Here is a 20,956-nt window from a genome sequence, read left to right as displayed (position 1 = left end):
CTGATATACTTGTGCCATGGTTCTACTTTTCAGTGGTAATTGTTCTAGCTGATTCTCGGAAAAACTGAAATTTGCTCTCATTACAGAAATTACATACTTTTGTGTCAATGAGAAATACAATTTCCACATTTTTGATGGCACTGATTCAAACTCGCCAGCTAGTTCTAAATAAACAATATACATTAGATTAAAATTTTCTAAATAACTAAATAACGAAAAACAGGTATATATATGTGTGTAACGAGGAAATGAAAAGGAATAATTACGAAATGAGCCCACATTTTATTCTTGCTGCCATGGTTGTTTCGAATAGCATACGGTTTTGAATCTTAAATCATCATTGCAAACAAGCCAAAAACAGCAAAAATTGTTGAGTAAAAACCAGGACCATAAGAGGAACCGGCATTATCAGATTGAATAGTAATGACAGCACTGCTGGAAGCATTGGAAGTTATAAAGGAATGTGAAACAGTGTTGATGAATGCAGTAACGTCTAACGATGAAAGAGTGCCATCAGCACCATCTAAAGCCGAAGTTTCAGTTGCAACACCAGTAATAAAATCTGAAACTGGCAAGGATGTAATGGTACCGTTAGAACGTTTGACAATTTCATCTCTGAAGGCCATGTCTCTTTTAAAGATCAGGGTAATGTCATTCCAAAGTACAGCTTTTAATTCATCATCGTTAAAAGCTCTGCTAATAAAGTCAGTCAATAAACCAGAATTCAACAATGAGCTAACTAAAGGTTGTAAGGCAGACCAATCAGTGTCCAAGATACCAGTTAAAGTGGATCCGATATTTTCGAATACACCCTGTAAAAGTTCGACAACGGTGCTTTCAAAACGTTGATCAGTTACCAAATATTGAATAGTTGTGTTTAATAAATTGGATCTAGCAACAGATGCAAAAATGGTGGTTAACAAATCTTCAATGTTGTCTCTCTTCATTTTTCTCAAGGCAATTTCCACGTCATCAATTCCTTCTTCTCTTTTTTGTATATCTCTTAAAGCGGCTTCAACAGCATCATTATATTCTCTTTTTCTTAAAGCACCAGAGATTTGAGACAAAGCAGAGTAATTGATGGAAGTAGGGACAGAACCGAATTGAGTTGGTGGCAAGGATTCGTAGGCTGGACCAGTAATACCACTGTAGTTTATTTCACCTGTGGCAACAGCCTTGGTAGCTTTGGCAGTAGTACCAACATTGGTTACTTGGGCGGTAACTTGGGCAGTAACAGCAACAGTATTAGCAACTTTTGTGGCACCATTTCCATTTGCAGTTCTAGCTTCAGAGAAAAGTACAGCCAATGAAGCGGTGTCGATACTTCCAATAGATTGAGCTTTGGTTGTTGGTGCGGCAGCAACAGTTAAATCAATGTTTGTATTGATGGTAGCTAATGAGTCAATGGCAACAGCAGTAGTTGTAGCTTCAGAAGATCCGCCAAACAAATCACCCAAGCCAAAGGAACCTTCATCCAACAAATCAACGACAACTTGTTTAACAAATGGAACAGTGTTTGGATTCTTAATCAAGTCAGCAACCAAGACATATGCCAATCCCGAATTCTTCAATGCAACAAAAATTGGGGTTGGATCGATATCTTTGATAAGTGGTAAAGCTTCGATTACAACTTCACCAACAATATTTCTTGTTTCGTTGTTGCTCAAAAGATAACTGACAGCAAATGGGACCAAATCAGTGTCACCTAAAAAGTTCAAGATGTTATCCAAGTATTCTATATTATTATTTTCAACTAACAAATTGTTTGTCCATCCAGCAATTGATTCATAGTCAATGGAGTCCAAAATACTCGTGTAATTGATACTACTGAATAACCCTTCAACAATAGAAAACAAATCTCTTTCTTGTAATTCGTAAAGTTTATCTAAATTTCTTTGTGATAATTCCAAGGCTAAAGGATCAGATGCTGGTGTGACAACTTGCTGTGCCAGCACAGCAGTGCCCAATGCAAAGATAGCTGTGAAAACAGTTGAGAACTTCATATTGAGTATTTAAATTTAGAAGCGAATGGAAGTGTAACAGTCTGTTCGTGAAATGGATACCTGATAAGTTCTAAAGTTTTCAAATATTTGAATTAAACTCTTAAATTTGTTCTTCCAGGGGTATGAAAACAAGAAAAATAGTTAGAGAAAAAAAAAAAAGAAAGTTACAAGTAATTAGTGAAACTCTTATGTATTTATAATAGCTGAGTTTGTATTATGGTAATTCTTCATAAAAACAAATATTTTGCCCAAAAAAGAAAAACAACCCAACTAACAAGTAAGGTAAGTGAATTGAACTGTGTCATTATTGAACTGTGGTGGGTAAAAAAAAAAGCTGCGAAAGAATGAAAACAAAACTTAAAAAAATTTCTTCTTTCTTTTTGTCCTCCAAAATCATTAACCTAATCAGGAAATTTTATTATATGCACGACATAGGGATCTAAACAACCAACAACCAAAATAGGAAGGGAACAACACCTAATTTATAAGGTATCAAGACGGAGATAATTGCAAAGTCTGTGAACTTCCCCTTTTCGATCTAGCTCCTTTGGTAGTCTTTGATGCTTAATTATATCTACTCGTGAACTAGATTCAAGTTTAGATTTTCTTTTTTAAATACAATAATGTGTACATTCGGTAATTGCCAACAAACGTTTTTCATTTCATTGTTTTTATGGTAAAATGTATACAGGGATCGTGAACTTGTACGAACTAGCTATTGTTTCAGTCTTGTAAATATCACATTTAGCGAATGGCGTCATATCATTTTCCTCGTTTGCCTTTTGTTTATGTAAATCTCCTTCACTCAAATTAAATTGGAAAACAAGATGATACTCCAAATTAAGAAAACTTCTACTCTGAAATTGTGGTGTAACAAACTTTGGAATGTTGAGATAATTATTTAGCAAACACGACGAGGATTCCAAAAGCTGTCCATTGATAATCGAAGGAGCAAGTGTGTTTAGTTTGACATTACCTGTAACCTTATATTTGTGAATCTTTTTCCCATTTTCTAGTAAACGGTACACTTCGTGTGCCTCTAAATAAGTAGTAAGTCCGATTACTTTTGTTGTGTTGTCTGCATTGGGATTTATGTTAATAACATAATTCAAATCTTCACCCGGATGATAATAAGCTTTCGATAACCCAATAGTGCATAGTTCTTGATTGTTCACACGTAAACGAAATTGTGTCTTCAAATGGTCAGGTAGCTGCGAAATGTAGCCGTCAGAATTGATTTCATCAGACATGCCGTTTACACTGCTCTTTCTTCTTTCCATGGTTGACACCTTAGGCATGTTGTACAAATCTGAATCGATTAATGTTGAAATATCTTGCAAAAAAGACCCCTTTTCAGATATGTCCTTTTCTTGATGTGTTGTTTTTTGCTTGTCTGTTATTATTTCCACTTGCCAGTCCTTATCTAACCTTATAGGGCTATCAAAATACCTTTTTTGCAAATACGTATGTACTCCGCCATACCTTTTTGGATTCATTTTCAACGGAAAGTATACTGATTTGGTTTTATTGGAAAACTTTTCTTCAATTAGACTTACTATCAATGAGTACCGGATACTTATTAATCCTTGATCGCATGCCGAACCTGTCAGACAAGTGTTATAACTAGGAGGCAAATCATCTTTAATCGGGACCTTCAAGCAAAAGCTGCGAGAAGAATTCTTCGGGATGGATAAATCTGTAAATAACAATGATTGAGGAGTGGTATAGAAGGGCACAATTGCTTCGGTTAGATCATGTAGCGGAAGCAATTGAACTTCCTTTGACAACGAGTTTGAGTTAAAATTACCAATTAAATCATGCAATAGATATCTGTTATCTATAAGAATTTTATCGTTATTGACCACTAAATCTTGCACCCCTCCTAGTTTCCCTCCAATTGTCAACTTTTCAGAGCAATTCTTCTCTATAAATGGCACTGTATCTAATTTCAAATGCTCATCTATCCTATCATCCTTGCTCTCGTTAATTTCTAAGTATTGGTTCAAATATTCTGTGTTATTCCACCATTGTGGGTTCTTATTTACCTCCAAAGATGTTGTGTCTATTTCAAATTTGTAATTCAAGACAACATATCCAAACAATTGTATATACCCAAGGAATAAATCGACCGGGGCATCTGTGTCAACATTCAACTTGCTTAAAAATTCATCCAATGATGGATTCAACCCAAACAAGCCACTCAACCAACTGCCACTACTTGCTTGTTTTGTGGGATTGATATTGACATCTTTGTCTGCAGTGTTGATAAAAGTCAACACACATGTTTGATTCGATTCTTGACTATTTAAATATTGCAACGATATGGAGAGTTTCTCATTGAGAACTTTGATATATGGGCTATTTAATGATGATGATACTAATCCTGGCATAAAAGTGTTGGTAATGGCTGTGTGTGGTGTCGTTGTATTGAAAGTACAAAAATGAAGAAAATAAAATATGAAAATAAAACGAGCCGAGAACAGACTTTGAACACGCAACAATGCTACCGCGACTACAAATGGTTCAATCTGGAGAGAAACTTCCACCTCAGCTAGTAACACTACTGTTTTTCTATAAACTGTTTTCACATTTGCTAAACCTTTCCAATCAGTTTCGATAATGACATCAAGTTTAAGTATTGACTTGTTTTGTTTTTTTTTCGGAAGTTTATATTCACAGGTAGTGTTGGTGTTATCACAATAGTTGGCACTAAACATCAATTTCCCAACACCAAGAAATTTGTTGTATCTGACGCACGACATTTCCGTTAAAGTGTCCACTTCTTTTTCTCTCTCCTTCTTTAACCATGTTTGCTTTTATTTGTTAATGAATTTTCCTTTCTTTTTTTTTTTTTGCCTTGCTTATGTTCACAAACAAAACTCACAAAAAATAGTTTTAACGAACATTATTGTTAATTTCAGATTCTTCGAGTCTTAGATTTAAAAACGTTCTCTAGAAATCACATCGTATCATCTAGAGTATATTTATGAGAGTAGCTTAATAATATTTCTTTAGAAAAAAAACTCCGAGTATACATTTAAACTGATTCAATCAAGATTCAAGTCGTCTTTGAAAACATACACCGTGGAATAATAACAACAACATTTTAAACAAGTTATAGAAAGAAAATTTTTACAAAGATAAAGCATATAAGAAAATGTCTGCAGATGGAGAATTTACAAGAACCCAGATATTTGGGACTGTTTTTGAAATCACCAATAGATACACTGAGCTAAATCCCGTGGGAATGGGAGCATTTGGTTTGGTGTGCTCAGCCGTTGATAGATTAACTGGTCAAAATGTTGCAGTGAAAAAAGTCATGAAACCTTTTCTGACCTCAGTATTGGCAAAAAGAACCTACAGAGAATTAAAGTTATTGAAACATTTGAAACATGAGAATTTGATTACCTTGGATGATATTTTCATATCTCCTTTGGAGGATATTTACTTTGTCAATGAATTGCAAGGTACTGATTTGCATAGGTTATTGAACTCAAGACCTTTGGAGAAACAATTTATTCAATATTTCACATACCAAATAATGAGAGGTTTAAAATACATTCATTCTGCCGGTGTTATTCATCGTGATTTGAAACCATCCAACATCTTGATCAATGAAAACTGTGACTTGAAAATCTGTGACTTTGGTCTTGCAAGACTTCAAGATCCACAAATGACGGGTTACGTGTCAACCAGATATTATCGAGCACCAGAAATCATGTTAACTTGGCAAAAATACGACACTGAAGTCGACTTGTGGTCTGTGGGTTGTATCTTAGCGGAAATGATTGAAGGGAAACCACTATTCCCCGGGAAAGATCACGTGCATCAATTCTCCATTATAACAGAATTATTGGGCTCACCTCCTGCTGATGTGATCGATACTATTTGTTCCGAAAACACTTTAAGATTTGTCCAATCATTACCACATAGAGACCCTATCCCATTTAGTGAAAGATTTGCTTCCTGTACTCACGTTGAACCGGAGGCTATTGATTTATTGGCTAAATTGTTGGTTTTTGACCCTAAGAAAAGAATCAGTGCTGTTGAAGGTTTGACCCATCCTTATATGGAGGCATACCATGATCCAACCGATGAGCCTGTTTGTGAGAGTAAATTCGATTGGAGTTTTAATGACGCAGACTTGCCAGTGGATACTTGGAGAGTTATGATGTACAGTGAAATTTTAGACTTTCATCAAACTGTTGGTGTGGCAAATGAAACTGAGGGTTCCGAACAACCAGACCTGCAAGTGGAGCAAAACAACTTGGATTCCGCCAACGGAGCTTAATCTTCAAAAATACAAGCTAGCAATTATAGAAATAAATTTAAAAGTGAAATATGTATTACTATTACTATTAACTTTACATTATTAAGTTTGATTAAATATATGGTATAGATCTTATTATTAAATACACATTTTACATATTCACTGTTTCCCCTACTTTTGTTAAAATACGTCTAAGTTCATCTGGTAAAATGGGTTTGGTTATAAAATCAAACATTCCCTCTTCTAGACACCTCTTTTTGTCGTCTCCAGCAACATTAGCTGTCAATGCTACGATCACGGGTAACCAACTTTCCTTTTTTTGTGTGTGAAACAATGTTTTCAAATCCCTTGTAGCTGTAATACCGTCCTTACGAGGCATTTGAATATCCATCAATATGACATCATATTTTTCGTCTTTTTCTAGTAGTTCTTTACATTTATCCAAAACTACTACTCCATCTTTGGCATGATCTGCCTTGTACCCCAATTTATCCAAATGCTTCAAACATACTTTATAGTTCAAAAGATTGTCTTCTGCTAATAATATTCTTAGAGGGTATTGTTTTGATAAATTAGATTTGTTGTTTCCAAACACTTTGGTGGGCAAACTTGGTTGTTCTTTGAGAATACTAATGAGTTTGTTTCTTTTGAAAGGTTTTGGGTCGATGGGAATGACTTTGGTTTTGCAACTAACATCAGGTTCCATTCCGCGATCAACAAAAATGATGTCGTTGGCTTGCACGGAAGTTGAAAACTCAGACTTCTGATTAGTGACTTTAACTGTTGATCCAAAATAATTAAGCATATTTGAAATTGACTTGGCAGTAAGACAATGCTGGCTGTAAATCAAACATTTTTTATTTAAACTAAATGGCGGGGATGAGTATTCTTTTGCGTCCATAATGACGCTAACATAAAACGTTGTGCCAATCCCTTCCTCACTTTCAAATCTAATTGTGCCACCCATTAGTTCAGTCAATTTCTTTGATATAGCTAAACCTAATCCAGAGCCACCATATTCTCGTCTTGCGGAACCATCTACTTGAGAAAATGCTCCAAACACTTTATTTTGAGATTTTTTGGAAATTCCAATTCCTGAATCCTCAACTGACACATTGATCTCAAATCTGTCGTCCGTAATTTTTCGGCTATCACAAGAAATCAAAACATGACCTTTGGTTGTAAACTTAATAGCATTACCCACCAAATTGATCACAATTTGTCTGAACCTCGTTAGATCACCAACCACAAATTCAATCTCTGGACAATTGTTACAAAACACCAACTCAATCTGGTCATTCAAAATTGTTTCCCCACTTACTTGAATAGCAGTCTCGATACAATCATTCAAAGAAAAGGGGGCATTTTCTAATGTAAAGGATCCATGCTCAATTTTGGAAAACGCAAGTATCCCATCAATAATATTCAACGTTATCATTGCGGAGCTCTGAATTGCCTCGACATATTCTCTTTGAGTAGAATCCAATTTGGTATCTAACAAAAAAATAGCAAATGACAATAACGAATTGAATGGGGTTCGTATTTCATGTGACATGTTTGCCAAAAAACTGGCTTTTTCATCAGTGGCGTCTTCTGCTGCCATTTTTGCTAGTTCCATTTGCAAAAGCAAACGCTCCTTACCCAAAGCCACAGCTGCTTGTGTGCAAAAAAGTTGTAACAAATCACATTTCCTTTCATTGAACAAATCTTCATGTCCAAAATCACCATCACTACCTTCTAGATAAAGTGCACCAAATAATCCAAGCAGACTCTTTAATGGCAAACACACAACTGAATACTTTTTATCTGTTGTTTGAAAGTATTCATTCTCAAACTTGTTAGCAAATCCTATGTGATCATGAGCTTTGTTCACCGTTTCTCCTGTATGCAATACATGACGAATCAACTGAGCAGGACAAATGTCGTCGGAAATTGGCATGTTGTTTAATGTGTGAATATTGTGCTGCGAGCCAATTGTTCTAAGAAAAGGTGTCTCCTGGTTTTTCTTCGTGACAATTACCCCATATGTGGCACCTGAATACTTGATGGCAGATGCCATCAACTTTGTGAGAATGGAATTTTCGTCTAAAGCTTCGGATATTGCTAGACATTCACGAATAGCTGAATTCAAATCTAGGCCTGTATATTGGCCATCAAAGTGCAATCTGAGCAAATGGCTATCAAACTCTTTTTTGCCAAATTGTTTTCCGTGGACCAACTGCTTGTCATTGCATGGAGATACCTTATCGGGCATGTTCTGTTGTTGCCAGGTAGTAACAGTATCCAATGTTGGATTATTAGTTAACCCTGCCCATTTATTTCTGTGATCTTCGTCCTCAATGTATTCATCAAATTCAAATTCAGCTAATCTTAAATGATTATTTAATTCCAAGCTTCTCAAAATTTTAAGACCTTGTTTAACCATTCTTGAGATTCTGTGCCTTTTTTGGTTTATGCTAATTAACCATCTTGCACATTCCAAATTGATCCAGCACATATCATATACATTATGAAATTTATGGGCCGTCTGTAACGCCTCCTCAAATGAATCTAGTATTTCTAACTTGTCAACATGGTTTTCTCTAATCTGTTTGTAGGTACTCAACAACAAGTACCGTGGTAGAAGGGTCGGCTTATTCGTCAGTGCCCACAATTCATATCTTTCAAATTGACGAGCCAAAATACGTTCCACTTGTTCCTCACTTTCTGGGGTTTTGGTCTGGTGATAAGCAAACACTTTACCACATATTAAGTAATATTGATGATGCAAAAAAGATACAGGCAATTTTTCCAGTAAGTCTTCCAAAACTTTCAAAACCAAATCGGCAGCCTCGTCAAATCTGTGTTCACGTGACATTACAAGTAGTACAATTAAATAGTAGCAAAATTTACCAACGGAAGTTTGGTTGAATGACTGATATTTTCTCATAAATTCATTCAATTCTGAATGTCCAGCAAGTAACATTTCACTATCGTATAAAAAATTGTCCATTTCAGGCATTTGGGGATCCCCTGTTAAATAGGATTTACACTTGAATGTTGAGAACATTTTGAAACTTTCTCCATTCATACATGAAAAGAAAATCTTGGAAACATTAACTATCAAATGAAAAGATGAATAATAAGACAGTCTTGTGCAATGGGAACTAGCGTTACCTGGATGTATAAGATCCAGCATTTTTTCAATTGATTCAAAAAATACAGCATGACAACTGAAATAATATTCATAAATAGACTGAACATATGATAAAGATATTTCTGGTGCTCTATTAATCAATGACAACATGACAATACTGAGTTCTTTTGCTTTAAGCATTCCTGAAGTTGTGGTTTCGTTGACAAATGATTGTGCAAAGTCTATAAGAATTACTGCACAATAAGGAGAAGACCCTTGAGTATGAATTTGACTCATCGCATAAGCTGTGAGAAACCTTCTCACTTTGTCTTTACCTTGAAGCTTGAATAGTACAATTAGCTCTGAAATTAACTGATACATTAGCAATGTTCTTGAATTCTTGCATCTTTTAATCTTCAAAATACCTCTAATGTCAGCAACAGAGAGCGGAATTTTTCCCAAACACGTCTCAAGCAGGTTTTCACTTGTATATTCGTCATCGTCATCTAATGGAACACCTAATTCCTTAAGACATTCAATTGCAATTCGATGTGCTTCGTCATAATCACCTAATTCAATTTTGCAACGGACTATTTGAATGGAAAATATCAACCTGTCAAAACCAAATTTCCTCTGTGCATTTTCAACCACACTTAGGCATTGTTCAAATTCACGAGAATTAAAATGATTCTCGGCTATTGTTAACACGGATTTTAACTGAGTTTTCGAATCAAGATTATATACCAATTCGCCAACAACATTGAAAAACCATTGAGACAACTTCATATTATATGTCGATATGGCATATCGTCCTGCCTGGACCAAAACTTCAACATACTTTTCATTTTCTTCGGGACCTGCCACCTCGTATGAGTTTCTAAAGTGAGTAGCCATTTGAAGATAGCCACCAATATTTAATAAACGTTCTTTTGTAATTGTATTGTAAAATCTCAACCCACATAACCGAGAAAGTTCTTTGAATTCGCCACTGGCGTTTAATTCTTTGATTATATGAGTACAAATAGAATCATGATAGAACTTGTAGCTGCATAAAGTGGCTAGTTTCCAAATATTATCATCTGTTAAATCAAATGGAGTCTGGTCAGAGGCTATTAAATCCATAGGTATTTTATAATATGTGCTAGTAGGAACAATTATTCTGGAATGAATACATATTTGTAACAACTGAAACGCTTCAGCCATGGGCAAGTCGGTGGCTACAATTAAATCTGAAAAAAAGAATCCCGATCCATTGGAGATTAACGCTGCAACTTTAAGCAAGGCTCTTGTGTCTGAGTTAGTTCCCATATTCAAATAATTTGTAAGAATCTCTTTTCTTGTAGTTCCATAGTTACTATTCAGTAGGTGATCATATAGATATGAATTTTTGACCGAAAATCGTTGAAAGGGAACTTTGCCAGATAGCTTTGTCATTCTTGTTAGGAATATCAAAAGCAAAACATTCCCTTCTGATGATTGATACAACTCTTGGATTATACTGGGGATGACTTTGCAAGTGTTCTGAGGATATTCATTTGTGCAGTTTAAATTGGCAATTACATCAGACTTTTTACTGTTACATTCATGATCGTGCAGTCTCGTGTAAGGTTCACACAAAAATTCAATAGCGTCTTCAAGTGGGATATGAGGTATACTAAACTCACGCAAATTTAAGTGGCTTTGTTTGGCATATCGGCAAAAAGAAATCTTTTTATGCTCGATATTAACATTCTCTAAATGGTCTGCATTCAAAGCATAGCACACAACTATTTTGATGTTATAGCTCTCTCGCACCTCTCCAGATGAATCAAAATCTAATACATCACATAATAACCTCCAGGACTCTTCTGAACACCACTGTACATCATCTAAAAAAATAGACAAGCCTTGTTTCGCTACAAGTTTGAAAAATTCTTTTAGTATTTGTCTCAATTTAATCTCTAGTCTCAGTGTTTGGTCTTCTTTGAAACTTCTCTTTAGCATCCCCATTCCAATTTTATGTTTGTAAATGGAAGTGTATTTTTTCCCCAATAGTACTTTTAGCTCAGGAATCAAATAAAATAATATGCTTAGATCTATAGGAATGTGTGTCAAAATCACATCTCTCCATGTATTTTGAATTTCTTCTGAAGAATTTAGAATCTGGGTAATAATCTTTTGAACACCTTCAACAAGAAACCGGTACACATGTGTATCTGCTCCAAAAAAACTAAACTTCCATGAGTAATAAAAGTCTTGTTTCAAAACTGCTGCTGCTCGAAGATCTTGTAATATTATCGTTTTACCTCTTCCGCTTTCACCGGATATAAAAAGTAAATCAATCCCATTTTTGCTGTTATTGTAAACTTCAGTAACATTTTGCAAGAAATCTCTTCTTCCAATAAAACTTTCTTTCAACCCAAGTACAGGAGTAATTCCCATTTTCTCGGGATGAAGTAAATTTTCTTTAGTCAAATAGTACTGGCGATCACTTAAATTTAGGTTACTATTGGGGATTGTTTCCCCTGAATCCAATAATTTGCTAATGTACATATTTTTAACTTCAATTAAATCGTGGAGCAATGAGTGGCAGTCGGTGTATCTGTTATGTGGGTGCTTCTCTAACAATTTCATAATAACGCCACTCAATTTCTCTGAAATCCAACCTGGTGCTAGAGCACTGGGAGCTATTGGGTTTTCAAAAGTATGCATTCTGATCAATTTCTGGGGGTTGCTATTTTTGAATGGCAAAATACCCAAAACTAACTCATACATTATTACCCCTAACGAGTAAAAGTCCGACCGATAATCCACAACCGAATTTGTAATAGCCAACACCTCTGGTGCCATGTAAGGTATTAAATCTTGGACTTGTGCCAAGTGTTTATTTCTGTAACCCTGGCTGCAATTTTCAGTAAAACTGAATGCAAACCCCCATCCTGTTATTTTTATATCTCTGACATTTTTCTCTGACTTCAATAAATTGCTGCTAGTTAGGCCATTGTGAACAAATCCTAGTTCATGAATAACACTTATTGTCTCGACAACTCTCATTATATCAGTCAAAATCTCTATAAGCTTCATAGGGGATTTGGAAACTCCATACTCAAACTTTGCTAGTTTTGAGTGAAATGGGTCTCCGTTGGTTGAAGTTGCACCAAGATGGTGATTCTGCATTAGATTACTAAAAGATTCCAAAGACCCAGCTTCAGTGGTGGTTGCATTGACACCTATATTAAAGCCACTGCTGGATTTTCGTCGTGACTCGTTGGACGAATACGACCCCTGTCTAGTTTGTAGCTCGTGCAAAGTGAACATGCTGAGTTCTTTGAATGTCTTGTAATCGTTGTCTTGGTACACCATGGCAAATCTTTTTTGATCAGTGGACTGTGATGGGTGTTCAAGTGGATAATCATGGCTGTTCACACAAAAGTTTATTATCTCTTGCGGGTACAAGATACCTGGTATATTTATGGGCAACGTTGGTCTAAAACGTGCACTTTCTTTATCAAATGTCGGAATTGTTTTGTCTTGTACGTATTCATTTGTGAGAGACTCATTGGACCATATTTGGTGCTCTTTTGAACTGTGCTTCCCAGATAATATGTACCACTCATTAAGAAAACGCGAAAGTGACAAGTTTTGAAAAATATTAGGTGATAGCCTCACTATCACTTTAGAATTCAAATTTGTTGGATTTTGACTAGCAGAAGCTTTAGTGCAACAGTTGTATTCTTCGTTTTGAGGAATCTTGATAGCGTTGTATACCAGGTCTGTCAGTTGATGAACAGAGCCAAGTTTCTTGTTGAGAATGTACCCTGGTATCGAATCGGGTGTCAAATTGGAGGCATCAAAGTCTATCTGTGATGATGATGATGGCGGTAAGCTGTTGGAAGTGCGATTTCCCAAAACATTTTGACTAAGGTATTGTAAATGATTTTGCACAAAGTTAATGTTGGTCAAATATGATGCGTTATTCAATGAAAAGCTATCACATGTTTCCAGTGATAATGTTGTCTTGGTGTCATCAGTAGATTCTTGTGATACAACAGATGAGTTATCTTCGAATAAACTGGCGATTGTTTTGTGGATGTTGAAATTTTCACGGCTATTGTCAAAACCTTGGGGACTCAATGTCTGATCATATAAATAATCACTTAATGAAATTTCAGGAGTGTGTATAGGATCCGGTGTATCCTGACGTCGTTCATATTGGTCTGGTATTATCGAATGATTTAAACTTAAGGCTGAAGGGGGCACAGATTGTGATTCAAGAGGGGATAGATCCGAAATATGAAGGTTTGGTCCTTTTTTGGTTTCTGTTTCGTCCAGCCTGAAGAATTTGAAATTTCGTATAGCTTTGACATCTGGTCGTTCAAATTCATAATGTTCTGTCGTCATTACTGTTTCCTTTTCCTGGTCCGGTTTGTGGTCCCTTGCAGGTTCGCTTGAATTAAAAAAGTTCATAGACATGATTTACTGAAAAACTATTCTGTAAAAGGTCTGTACGTTAGGTGAGAGATACTGTAGCACCAAAATAAGTAAGAAAAGGCTATTAGTCGAATCCTATTAAAAGAAAAAAGAAGAAAGCTTTGGAGTTTTTCTTTTAAAAAAAAAGTTTTAAATTAATTTTTACGGTTGCTTTTTCACTAATGATAATTCATGAAGGTTTATCGATGGCTATTTCTAACACAAAAACCGTTTTTTTATTTTCCACGCATTTTATTGTATGTATTGTTAATTTTGTTCTTTTTTGGTGTTTGCATTTTGTGGGTAATTTCCGATACCCTTAATAAAAAAAATTGTCTAGAAGTTATAATTCAGTCCAAACAACATCTTCAATATAGTCGAATAATTCTCAATATTTTACTTCTCCATGTTCTTAACGATTAGGCAACAGTTTCATATCTTGTCATTCAAGATTTATGTGACTAAATATTTGGTGCTAATTATCAATTTTGGGAAGGTCAAAAAAAAAAACAATCTATGAGCAATCTATTTAGTGTGGCCCGCCTTAGAAAGCGAGTTTTTTTTTTGCCGCCTTGGTTGCTTTTTGGCTTGATTACTAAGAGGCTGGATTCTCTGTTTTGGTTGGATTAGTAATACCACAAAGACTTCTTAAACACAGTTTCAAAAGAAGACGAATATGTTAGTTACACATTGATGATTGAACTTGGGGTTGTTTGAAGTCGGCACTTTTTTGATACTGCCATTTCTGAACATATTAATAGTGATTTCTCGCAATTGTGTTTACAAATACTAAGTCTTTACATATTTTTCTTCTAATTCTGTACTTTTGCCACTATTTAGTACTTAAATTTATTGCATATCCCAGTAACTAGTCTTCTTTCTATTTGAATTATGCTATTGTCGTGGTCTTGCTTATGTTCGAGGGGGATCAAGTTGCAAAAAATATAGAGTTTTTTAGTATATTGCTGAGTTAATGACAAAAATGCACGACACTGAATATTGGTTATCAATTGTCCAATATTTTTCCTGACAACTTTCACTCGGCGATACTCTACTACTTTTAAAAAAACCTACGAGTTATCAGGAACTGTAATTTGCTATCATAATCAATATAGATCTAATACATTCAAATTGACAATGGGACAGCAACCATCGACTCCTAAAATAACTGCACAAGACAGGGCTATCTTTCAGTTGAAGCAGCAACGAGACAAACTAAAACAGTATCAGAAACGTTTAAACACAATCATTGAAAAGCAAACAGAATTGGCAAAGAAAGCCGTACTTAATAAACAACCCGAGAAGGCTAAATTTTATTTGCGCTCTAAGAAGCAACAAGAATCGGTAATCAGTACCACCTTCGATCAACTAAACAACTTGGAAAAGTTGATTGGGACAATTGAATTTAAGTTGATTGAAAAAGATGTTGTGTATGGATTACAACAGGGTAACAAGGTATTGCAGAAATTAAATAATGAGATGCAAGTCGAAAAAATTGATGCATTAATTGATCAATTAGAGGACGAGAAATTAAAGGTAGACGAAGTTAGTGAGTTATTAGGAGGTGTCGATCAATTGAATAGATCAGAAGAAGACGAAGTGGACAAAGAGTTTCAAACTTTGCAAGAAGAAATACATGGCAAAATCAAACAGGTCACAGAAGAAGAAGAAGAAGAAAGCAATTTACCTAAAGTACCGAACACCAAACCTATGCCAGAGGCTCCAAGTAATGAAATCGAAGAACATACACCACAAAAGGAAACAAAACATGAACCGATTGCCATATAACCAACAACATAATTCTATGTGAGTCATAATACACTTAATAATAAATTTTTGCATTTACATACACATAAAATATACATAACAATTTTGATAGACAAAAAGTTTGCATAGTTTCTAGTTCAACGTTTTTATTGACTTGTCTTGCAAAATCAGGAAGGCCCTTTCATACTTGCAACCATTCTAAAAACTCTGGGGTGAAATAACTAATAATTAATCTTGCCCCTGCTCGTAAAAATCCTTGATGGGCTTCAAATGCAATTCCCTTTAAATCAACAACTCCTTTATCGGCTGCTGCATGCAACATGGCATATTCTCCACTAACATGGTATGCACATATTGGATAATCACGGCATAATTTGGCTGCATCACTAACAATATCCAAGTAGAAGGTACTTGGTTTCACAATAACTGCATCAGCACCTTCACTCATGTCTCTCATCAAAGCACGACGTGCCAAACCAGCACCTCCTGGTGGTAATTGGTATGCTTTTCTATCTCCATGACTTGGTGCACTTCCAGCAGCGTCACGAAATGGTCCATACAAGTTGCCAGAGAATTTGGCCGCATACGACATGACCAAACACTTGTTGGCTAAACCAGCATTCATTAACCCGGTCTTGATATCTTTGATACGTCCATCCATCATATCTGAAGGAGCAACAGAGTTTGCACCTGCTTTTGCATAGTTGACCGCCACTGCGGCAATTCTTTGTACTGATTCCTCTCTTATCAATGATCCATCTTCATTCAATATCCCACAGTGTCCATGATCTGTGTATTCACAAAGACAAACATCACACATGATAAATAAATCAGGGAAATTTTCACGTAATTTTTTGATCGCGGTAATAACTGGTCCTTCAGGATCATCTGCAGCTGTACCCAATGCATCCTTGACACCTGGCTTCAATGGAACTCCAAACAATATCACAGCTCTCAACCCTTTTTCAACCAAGTTTTTCACATAGGGAATCAATTTATTTACACCAAAACGCTTGATGTTTGGCAATGCGGGGATCGCAGTTTCTTCATCTGGTGAATCAGTAATAAACAATGGGAAAATGAACATATTTTTGGTCAATTGTCTTTCCTGTTGCCATTCCCTAGACAATGGATGATTATATCCACCTTGTAAGACGGATGATATAGAATTACCTGTAGAAGGTAAAAATTCAGCTTGATGGACCATTAGATGATTAGTGGGTTTTTTGATTTTGATATCAACTATGCAAAAGAGAAAAAAATATTGGCAAGAAAATTTTTCAAAGAAAAGGAAAATCCCCAGTTTATCTTATCAAGTAAGCAAATAAAAAAACTTAGTGCGTAAAATGTTGTTTATATAGTAGAAGACCAAATGTCGTTATATGATCTGTCAAGTATTTGCAACGTATACCAGAGGATTAGGAAAACTTTTCTTTGTGTAAAAGTAGATCTGGTGTGGAATGTTATTTGATAAAGTGTTTCGAAATAAAATTTTAGTCCATTTGTTGTTGTAGTATGAGTAATGAAGAATCATTCGCACCAGGGCCTTTGGTGTTCAACACCGTGAAGGTCCACCAGCTTTTCTGTCTCCCCTCACAAATTCGCGGATAGAATGTTTTTGCGCCATATTTAAAGACCAAACCCCACAGAATCAAGCTTCTCAATATCATAAAATACCTTACTTGTATATTATTGAAGAAGTAAAAACTTTACACCTATATATTTCTACTCGTTTTTCTTTTCGTCTTCTACTTTCTTTTCTCCCAATTTATCGTACACTATAGATTGACCCAATAAAATAGAATTCAATATCAAAGAAGTAGAATAGCCCGCTAATAAAATGGTTTCATCCACAGTATTCTTGTTTCTTTGTTTCTTAGTCGAGTAGTCAGTAAACGAGGTGTAAACTCTAATTAATGATCCAACGACATTAGCTCTCAAGACAGTGTCACTCAAATGTTTAGCTGTTTTCAACTCGTAGTTGGTTTTAATTTGGGGGAACTTAGCAACTATACTAATTGGAATGTTTAAAATCTCCAATGCTGAAATCAAACTTGAAGGAGCTAATTTATTGAAAAAGATGGCTGATGCAATCATGATGACCAATGGTTTGGTGACTGCTCCCCTTATAGCTGCAAATTTATCGTCGCAATTTAATCCCTGCCATTTGCCAACACCTGCAGTTTCTTGTCCACGGTAAAACTTAACCAATAAGATGATAATGGCATTTTGAATACCTAATAATAAGCTTTCGCCATACTGAATAAACGGAATTCTATTTTGTGAGTTGAAAGTCACATGAATTAAAGAGTTTAAAGTATCCAATGATAAACTTGTTAATGATAAACCATTGGCAACAGCAATTCTATCGTGTTCAGAATTGATTAATAATTTCCTGATTTGTGGTACACGAATAAATGAAGACACACCAACAGTTAAAGCACTCAATAAAGCGGCAATTACTTTACCTATTCCAATTGCTTTAACTTGGGACCATGCCATTTGTAAAATGACTTTTTTGGATACATCAGGGTCAAGTAACAACTTGATCAACATGATAATTGGCGAACCCATTGTGAGCTAGATATTATGAATTACTTAGATTGTATAAACTGACCGTGCAGAATAGTTAATATGTGGTTTGATTTCTATAAATTTTTTTCTTCATAGAAAAAAGGAAAGATCTTTATATCAAGTTTTACTATTTGAAACCATGGTTTCAATTGTTCTCCACTATTTGATAATTGTGGGTACACGCAACTATTCAAAAAAAAAAGAATCACATTAATCAATAAATAGACCAACAAAAAAAAACACTAATCCTTCCAACTTGCTAGGCATGTGACAAAAAAATATAATCAGAGCAATTAATAAACTAAAATATCATTCAACTATACAATATACTAAATTACAAAACGATCGATAACCAAATCAAGAATAAACAAATTAATGATTTAATTTTTTGGTTTTGTTCAATTTCTCCAACTTGCTTTTCAACTCTTCTTCTGCATTTTCAATGTATTTCAAGTTTTCCAAATGTAAATTCAATAATCTCACAATCTCTTCAAATGGATTATTCTCATCTGGTTTTATATCATCCTTCTTACTGGTAGAATCTCTTGCATCGGCTTTGTTAGCTAACTCATTGATCAAATTCTTGTTGAAAACATCACTGACTGAATTGATTTCATTGATCAAAGTTCCTAAGTTGGCACCTAGGTTATCCAATCTTTCATCTAACAACTCAGCATTGTGATAAGCATTTTCACGTAATTTATCAGTGATACTCAAAGATGAGGATGACCCGCCAGAGGCTGCTGGATTTGAAGAGGAAACACTAGCACTAGCATCTTTGGAGTTGGTATCTTTATTGCTTCCGTCAACAGCATGAATCAAGGATGATGGGGCATTGACAACTTCGTTATTGTTCAATTCCATGTTGTTCAACAAAATGTCTGCCTGTTGCTCGTAATTATCTAATATCTTCTCTAATTCATCTTGTTGGTTTTCAACAAAAAGCAACTGCTGGTTTATTTTGCTTTGCAACGTCTCTGCCTCCAATGATTCTTGGTTTAGTTTGGTAATATCATCTCCACTTTCTACCAATTTCTGGTCCCATTCCTTGACCTTAGTAGTGTATGAATCAAAAACTTTTGTAGTTGTCGTCAACTGCTTAGACCATTTGACAATCAAGTCATCAAGTGTTTTGTTATCAATTGAAACAGGAATTGGTTCAATTTTTGTCGGTTTCAAATTTGGTTGAGCTGTGGTAGTAGTAGTGGTTGCCGTTGAAGCTGTAGTAGCAGATGTGGCATTTCCGGAACCACTTTTATCTTCTTTCTTATCATCGGATTTTTGGCCAAAAGAAAATCCACCACTAGCTGGTTTGTCTTTATCGTCATCCTTTTTAGCACCAAATGTAAATCCGCCGCCACTGGCAGCCTTATCTTCGTCTTTCTTAGCACCAAATGAAAATCCACCACTAGCTGGTTTATTGTCATCCTTTTTAGCACCAAATGACAATCCACTGGTGGTAGGTTTGTCTTTATCGTCGTCCTTCTTAACACTAAGCAAAAATCCACCACTAGCTGGTTTATCCTCATCCTTTTTAGCCCCAAACAAGAATCCACTAGTAGCCGGTTTACTTGTGTCATTGTTAGCTGCAAAAAAAGGTGCTTTTGGTCCTTCATTATTTTCTGGTTTCGATCCAAGCGTAAATGCAGAAGATTTGTTATCATCCTTCTTACCACCAAAGAGTGGATTATTGTTAGAACCAAAAGAGCTCCCGCTGCCCAACTTATTATCGGCTGTAGTGCTACTAGAACCAAACATATTAATAGCAGGTTTCAGTTCACTACTTGTGGCGGTATCATTTGCTGGTTTGGCATCCTGACTTGTTGTTGTAGAGCCGAATAATCCTCCCGTTGGTGCTGGAGATTGATCTTTCTTGGCCCCAAATAAGCCTCCACCGCTAGTTGCACTAGTTGTTTGGTTTTGAGTACCAAAAGATACCCCTGTTGTGCCTGTACTTGTTGTACTATCTGCTGGTTTGGAACCGAAAGGGCCAGTTGATTTGGGTTCTTCTGTCTTTTCATTGGAGGTGGTCGATGTAGGAGCACCAAAAGTAACGCCGGTCGACTGATTGTTAGAAGCGGGATTAGCTCCAAATAATCCAGTACTGGTCGTTCCAGTAGAACCGGAAGTAGCATCATCTTTCTTTTGTCCAAATATTGAACCTGATTGAGCTGTTGAGTTAGCTGTGTTGGCTCCAAATAATCCCCCTGTTTTAGGAGCAGCACCAAATGCTGATCCAAATGCGTTGGGTTGATTGGTACTAGCATTTCCAAACGGAGAACTGGATTTGGGGGCCCCAAATGCTGGAGTTGACGATGATTGCTGTTGAGCTCCTGAACTGAAGAGTGGTTTAGAAGTACTGTTAGAAGCTCCAAACGCATTGGATTCGGCTGACTTTGATGCTCCAAATACAGATGTGCCACCTTGTTGGCTGCTGGTATTATTGCTGGTATTACTGTTGGTGTTGTTATTTGCGGAAAACCCACTAAAGGCATTGGTGCCACTATTATTCTGTTGACCTCCAAACATTGTTAATTATTGGTATAAATATAATCAATTGGTAACTCAATATATACTCAAATACAGTTAATATTGATTAATTTGACAATTGATAAATATGGTTTCTGTAGTTAGCAATGTTGTTTGAATTAGTAAGATTACTTTAAGGGGGTGATATAAGTGTCGATGATTCTAGTGCATATAATTTTTTTTTTCTATTCTGCTCTCCCCGTCTCCTCTTCCTTGCCTACCTCAGTTCATTTATTATTTTTTTTTTTC

At 35.7% G+C, this 20,956-nt stretch overlaps 8 protein-coding genes across 8 annotated transcripts; 2 read left to right on the top strand and 6 right to left on the bottom strand. All coding sequences in view use genetic code 12, as the record gives it.

Annotated features, from left to right (window-relative positions):
* Positions 1-329: 329 nt before the first annotated feature.
* Positions 330-2,003, bottom strand: PGA17 (Pga17p; the record flags this gene model as incomplete). Its single annotated transcript, XM_715921.2, has 1 exon — positions 330-2,003. The coding sequence occupies one exon, from the start codon at positions 2,001-2,003 to the stop codon at positions 330-332; it is 1,674 nt and encodes a 557-aa protein (XP_721014.2).
* Positions 2,004-2,674: 671 nt separating this feature from the next.
* CAALFM_C203340WA (uncharacterized protein) lies at positions 2,675-4,765 on the bottom strand (the record flags this gene model as incomplete). Its single annotated transcript, XM_715922.2, has 1 exon — positions 2,675-4,765. The coding sequence occupies one exon, from the start codon at positions 4,763-4,765 to the stop codon at positions 2,675-2,677; it is 2,091 nt and encodes a 696-aa protein (XP_721015.2).
* A 395-nt stretch (positions 4,766-5,160) lies between these two features.
* On the top strand, positions 5,161-6,294 carry HOG1 (mitogen-activated protein kinase; the record flags this gene model as incomplete). Its single annotated transcript, XM_715923.1, has 1 exon — positions 5,161-6,294. One exon carries the CDS (start codon positions 5,161-5,163, stop codon positions 6,292-6,294), a length of 1,134 nt encoding a protein of 377 aa, XP_721016.1.
* A 130-nt stretch (positions 6,295-6,424) lies between these two features.
* CHK1 (Chk1p) lies at positions 6,425-13,840 on the bottom strand (the record flags this gene model as incomplete). Its single annotated transcript, XM_715924.2, has 1 exon — positions 6,425-13,840. One exon carries the CDS (start codon positions 13,838-13,840, stop codon positions 6,425-6,427), a length of 7,416 nt encoding a protein of 2,471 aa, XP_721017.2.
* A 1,134-nt stretch (positions 13,841-14,974) lies between these two features.
* Positions 14,975-15,625, top strand: VPS20 (ESCRT-III subunit protein; the record flags this gene model as incomplete). The annotated part of the gene is made up of 1 exon (XM_715925.1): positions 14,975-15,625. One exon carries the CDS (start codon positions 14,975-14,977, stop codon positions 15,623-15,625), a length of 651 nt encoding a protein of 216 aa, XP_721018.1.
* Positions 15,626-15,785: 160 nt separating this feature from the next.
* On the bottom strand, positions 15,786-16,811 carry HEM2 (porphobilinogen synthase; the record flags this gene model as incomplete). Its single annotated transcript, XM_715926.2, has 1 exon — positions 15,786-16,811. One exon carries the CDS (start codon positions 16,809-16,811, stop codon positions 15,786-15,788), a length of 1,026 nt encoding a protein of 341 aa, XP_721019.2.
* Positions 16,812-17,329: 518 nt separating this feature from the next.
* On the bottom strand, positions 17,330-18,178 carry CAALFM_C203290WA (uncharacterized protein; the record flags this gene model as incomplete). The annotated part of the gene is made up of 1 exon (XM_715927.2): positions 17,330-18,178. One exon carries the CDS (start codon positions 18,176-18,178, stop codon positions 17,330-17,332), a length of 849 nt encoding a protein of 282 aa, XP_721020.2.
* A 372-nt stretch (positions 18,179-18,550) lies between these two features.
* Positions 18,551-20,707, bottom strand: NSP1 (FG-nucleoporin; the record flags this gene model as incomplete). The annotated part of the gene is made up of 1 exon (XM_715928.2): positions 18,551-20,707. The coding sequence occupies one exon, from the start codon at positions 20,705-20,707 to the stop codon at positions 18,551-18,553; it is 2,157 nt and encodes a 718-aa protein (XP_721021.2).
* Positions 20,708-20,956: the final 249 nt, after the last annotated feature.

This window comes from Candida albicans, chromosome 2, assembly GCF_000182965.3.
Source record: "Candida albicans SC5314 chromosome 2, complete sequence".
Lineage (NCBI taxonomy): Eukaryota > Fungi > Ascomycota > Pichiomycetes > Serinales > Debaryomycetaceae > Candida > Candida albicans.
This window is presented reverse-complemented; position numbering and strand designations above follow the sequence as displayed.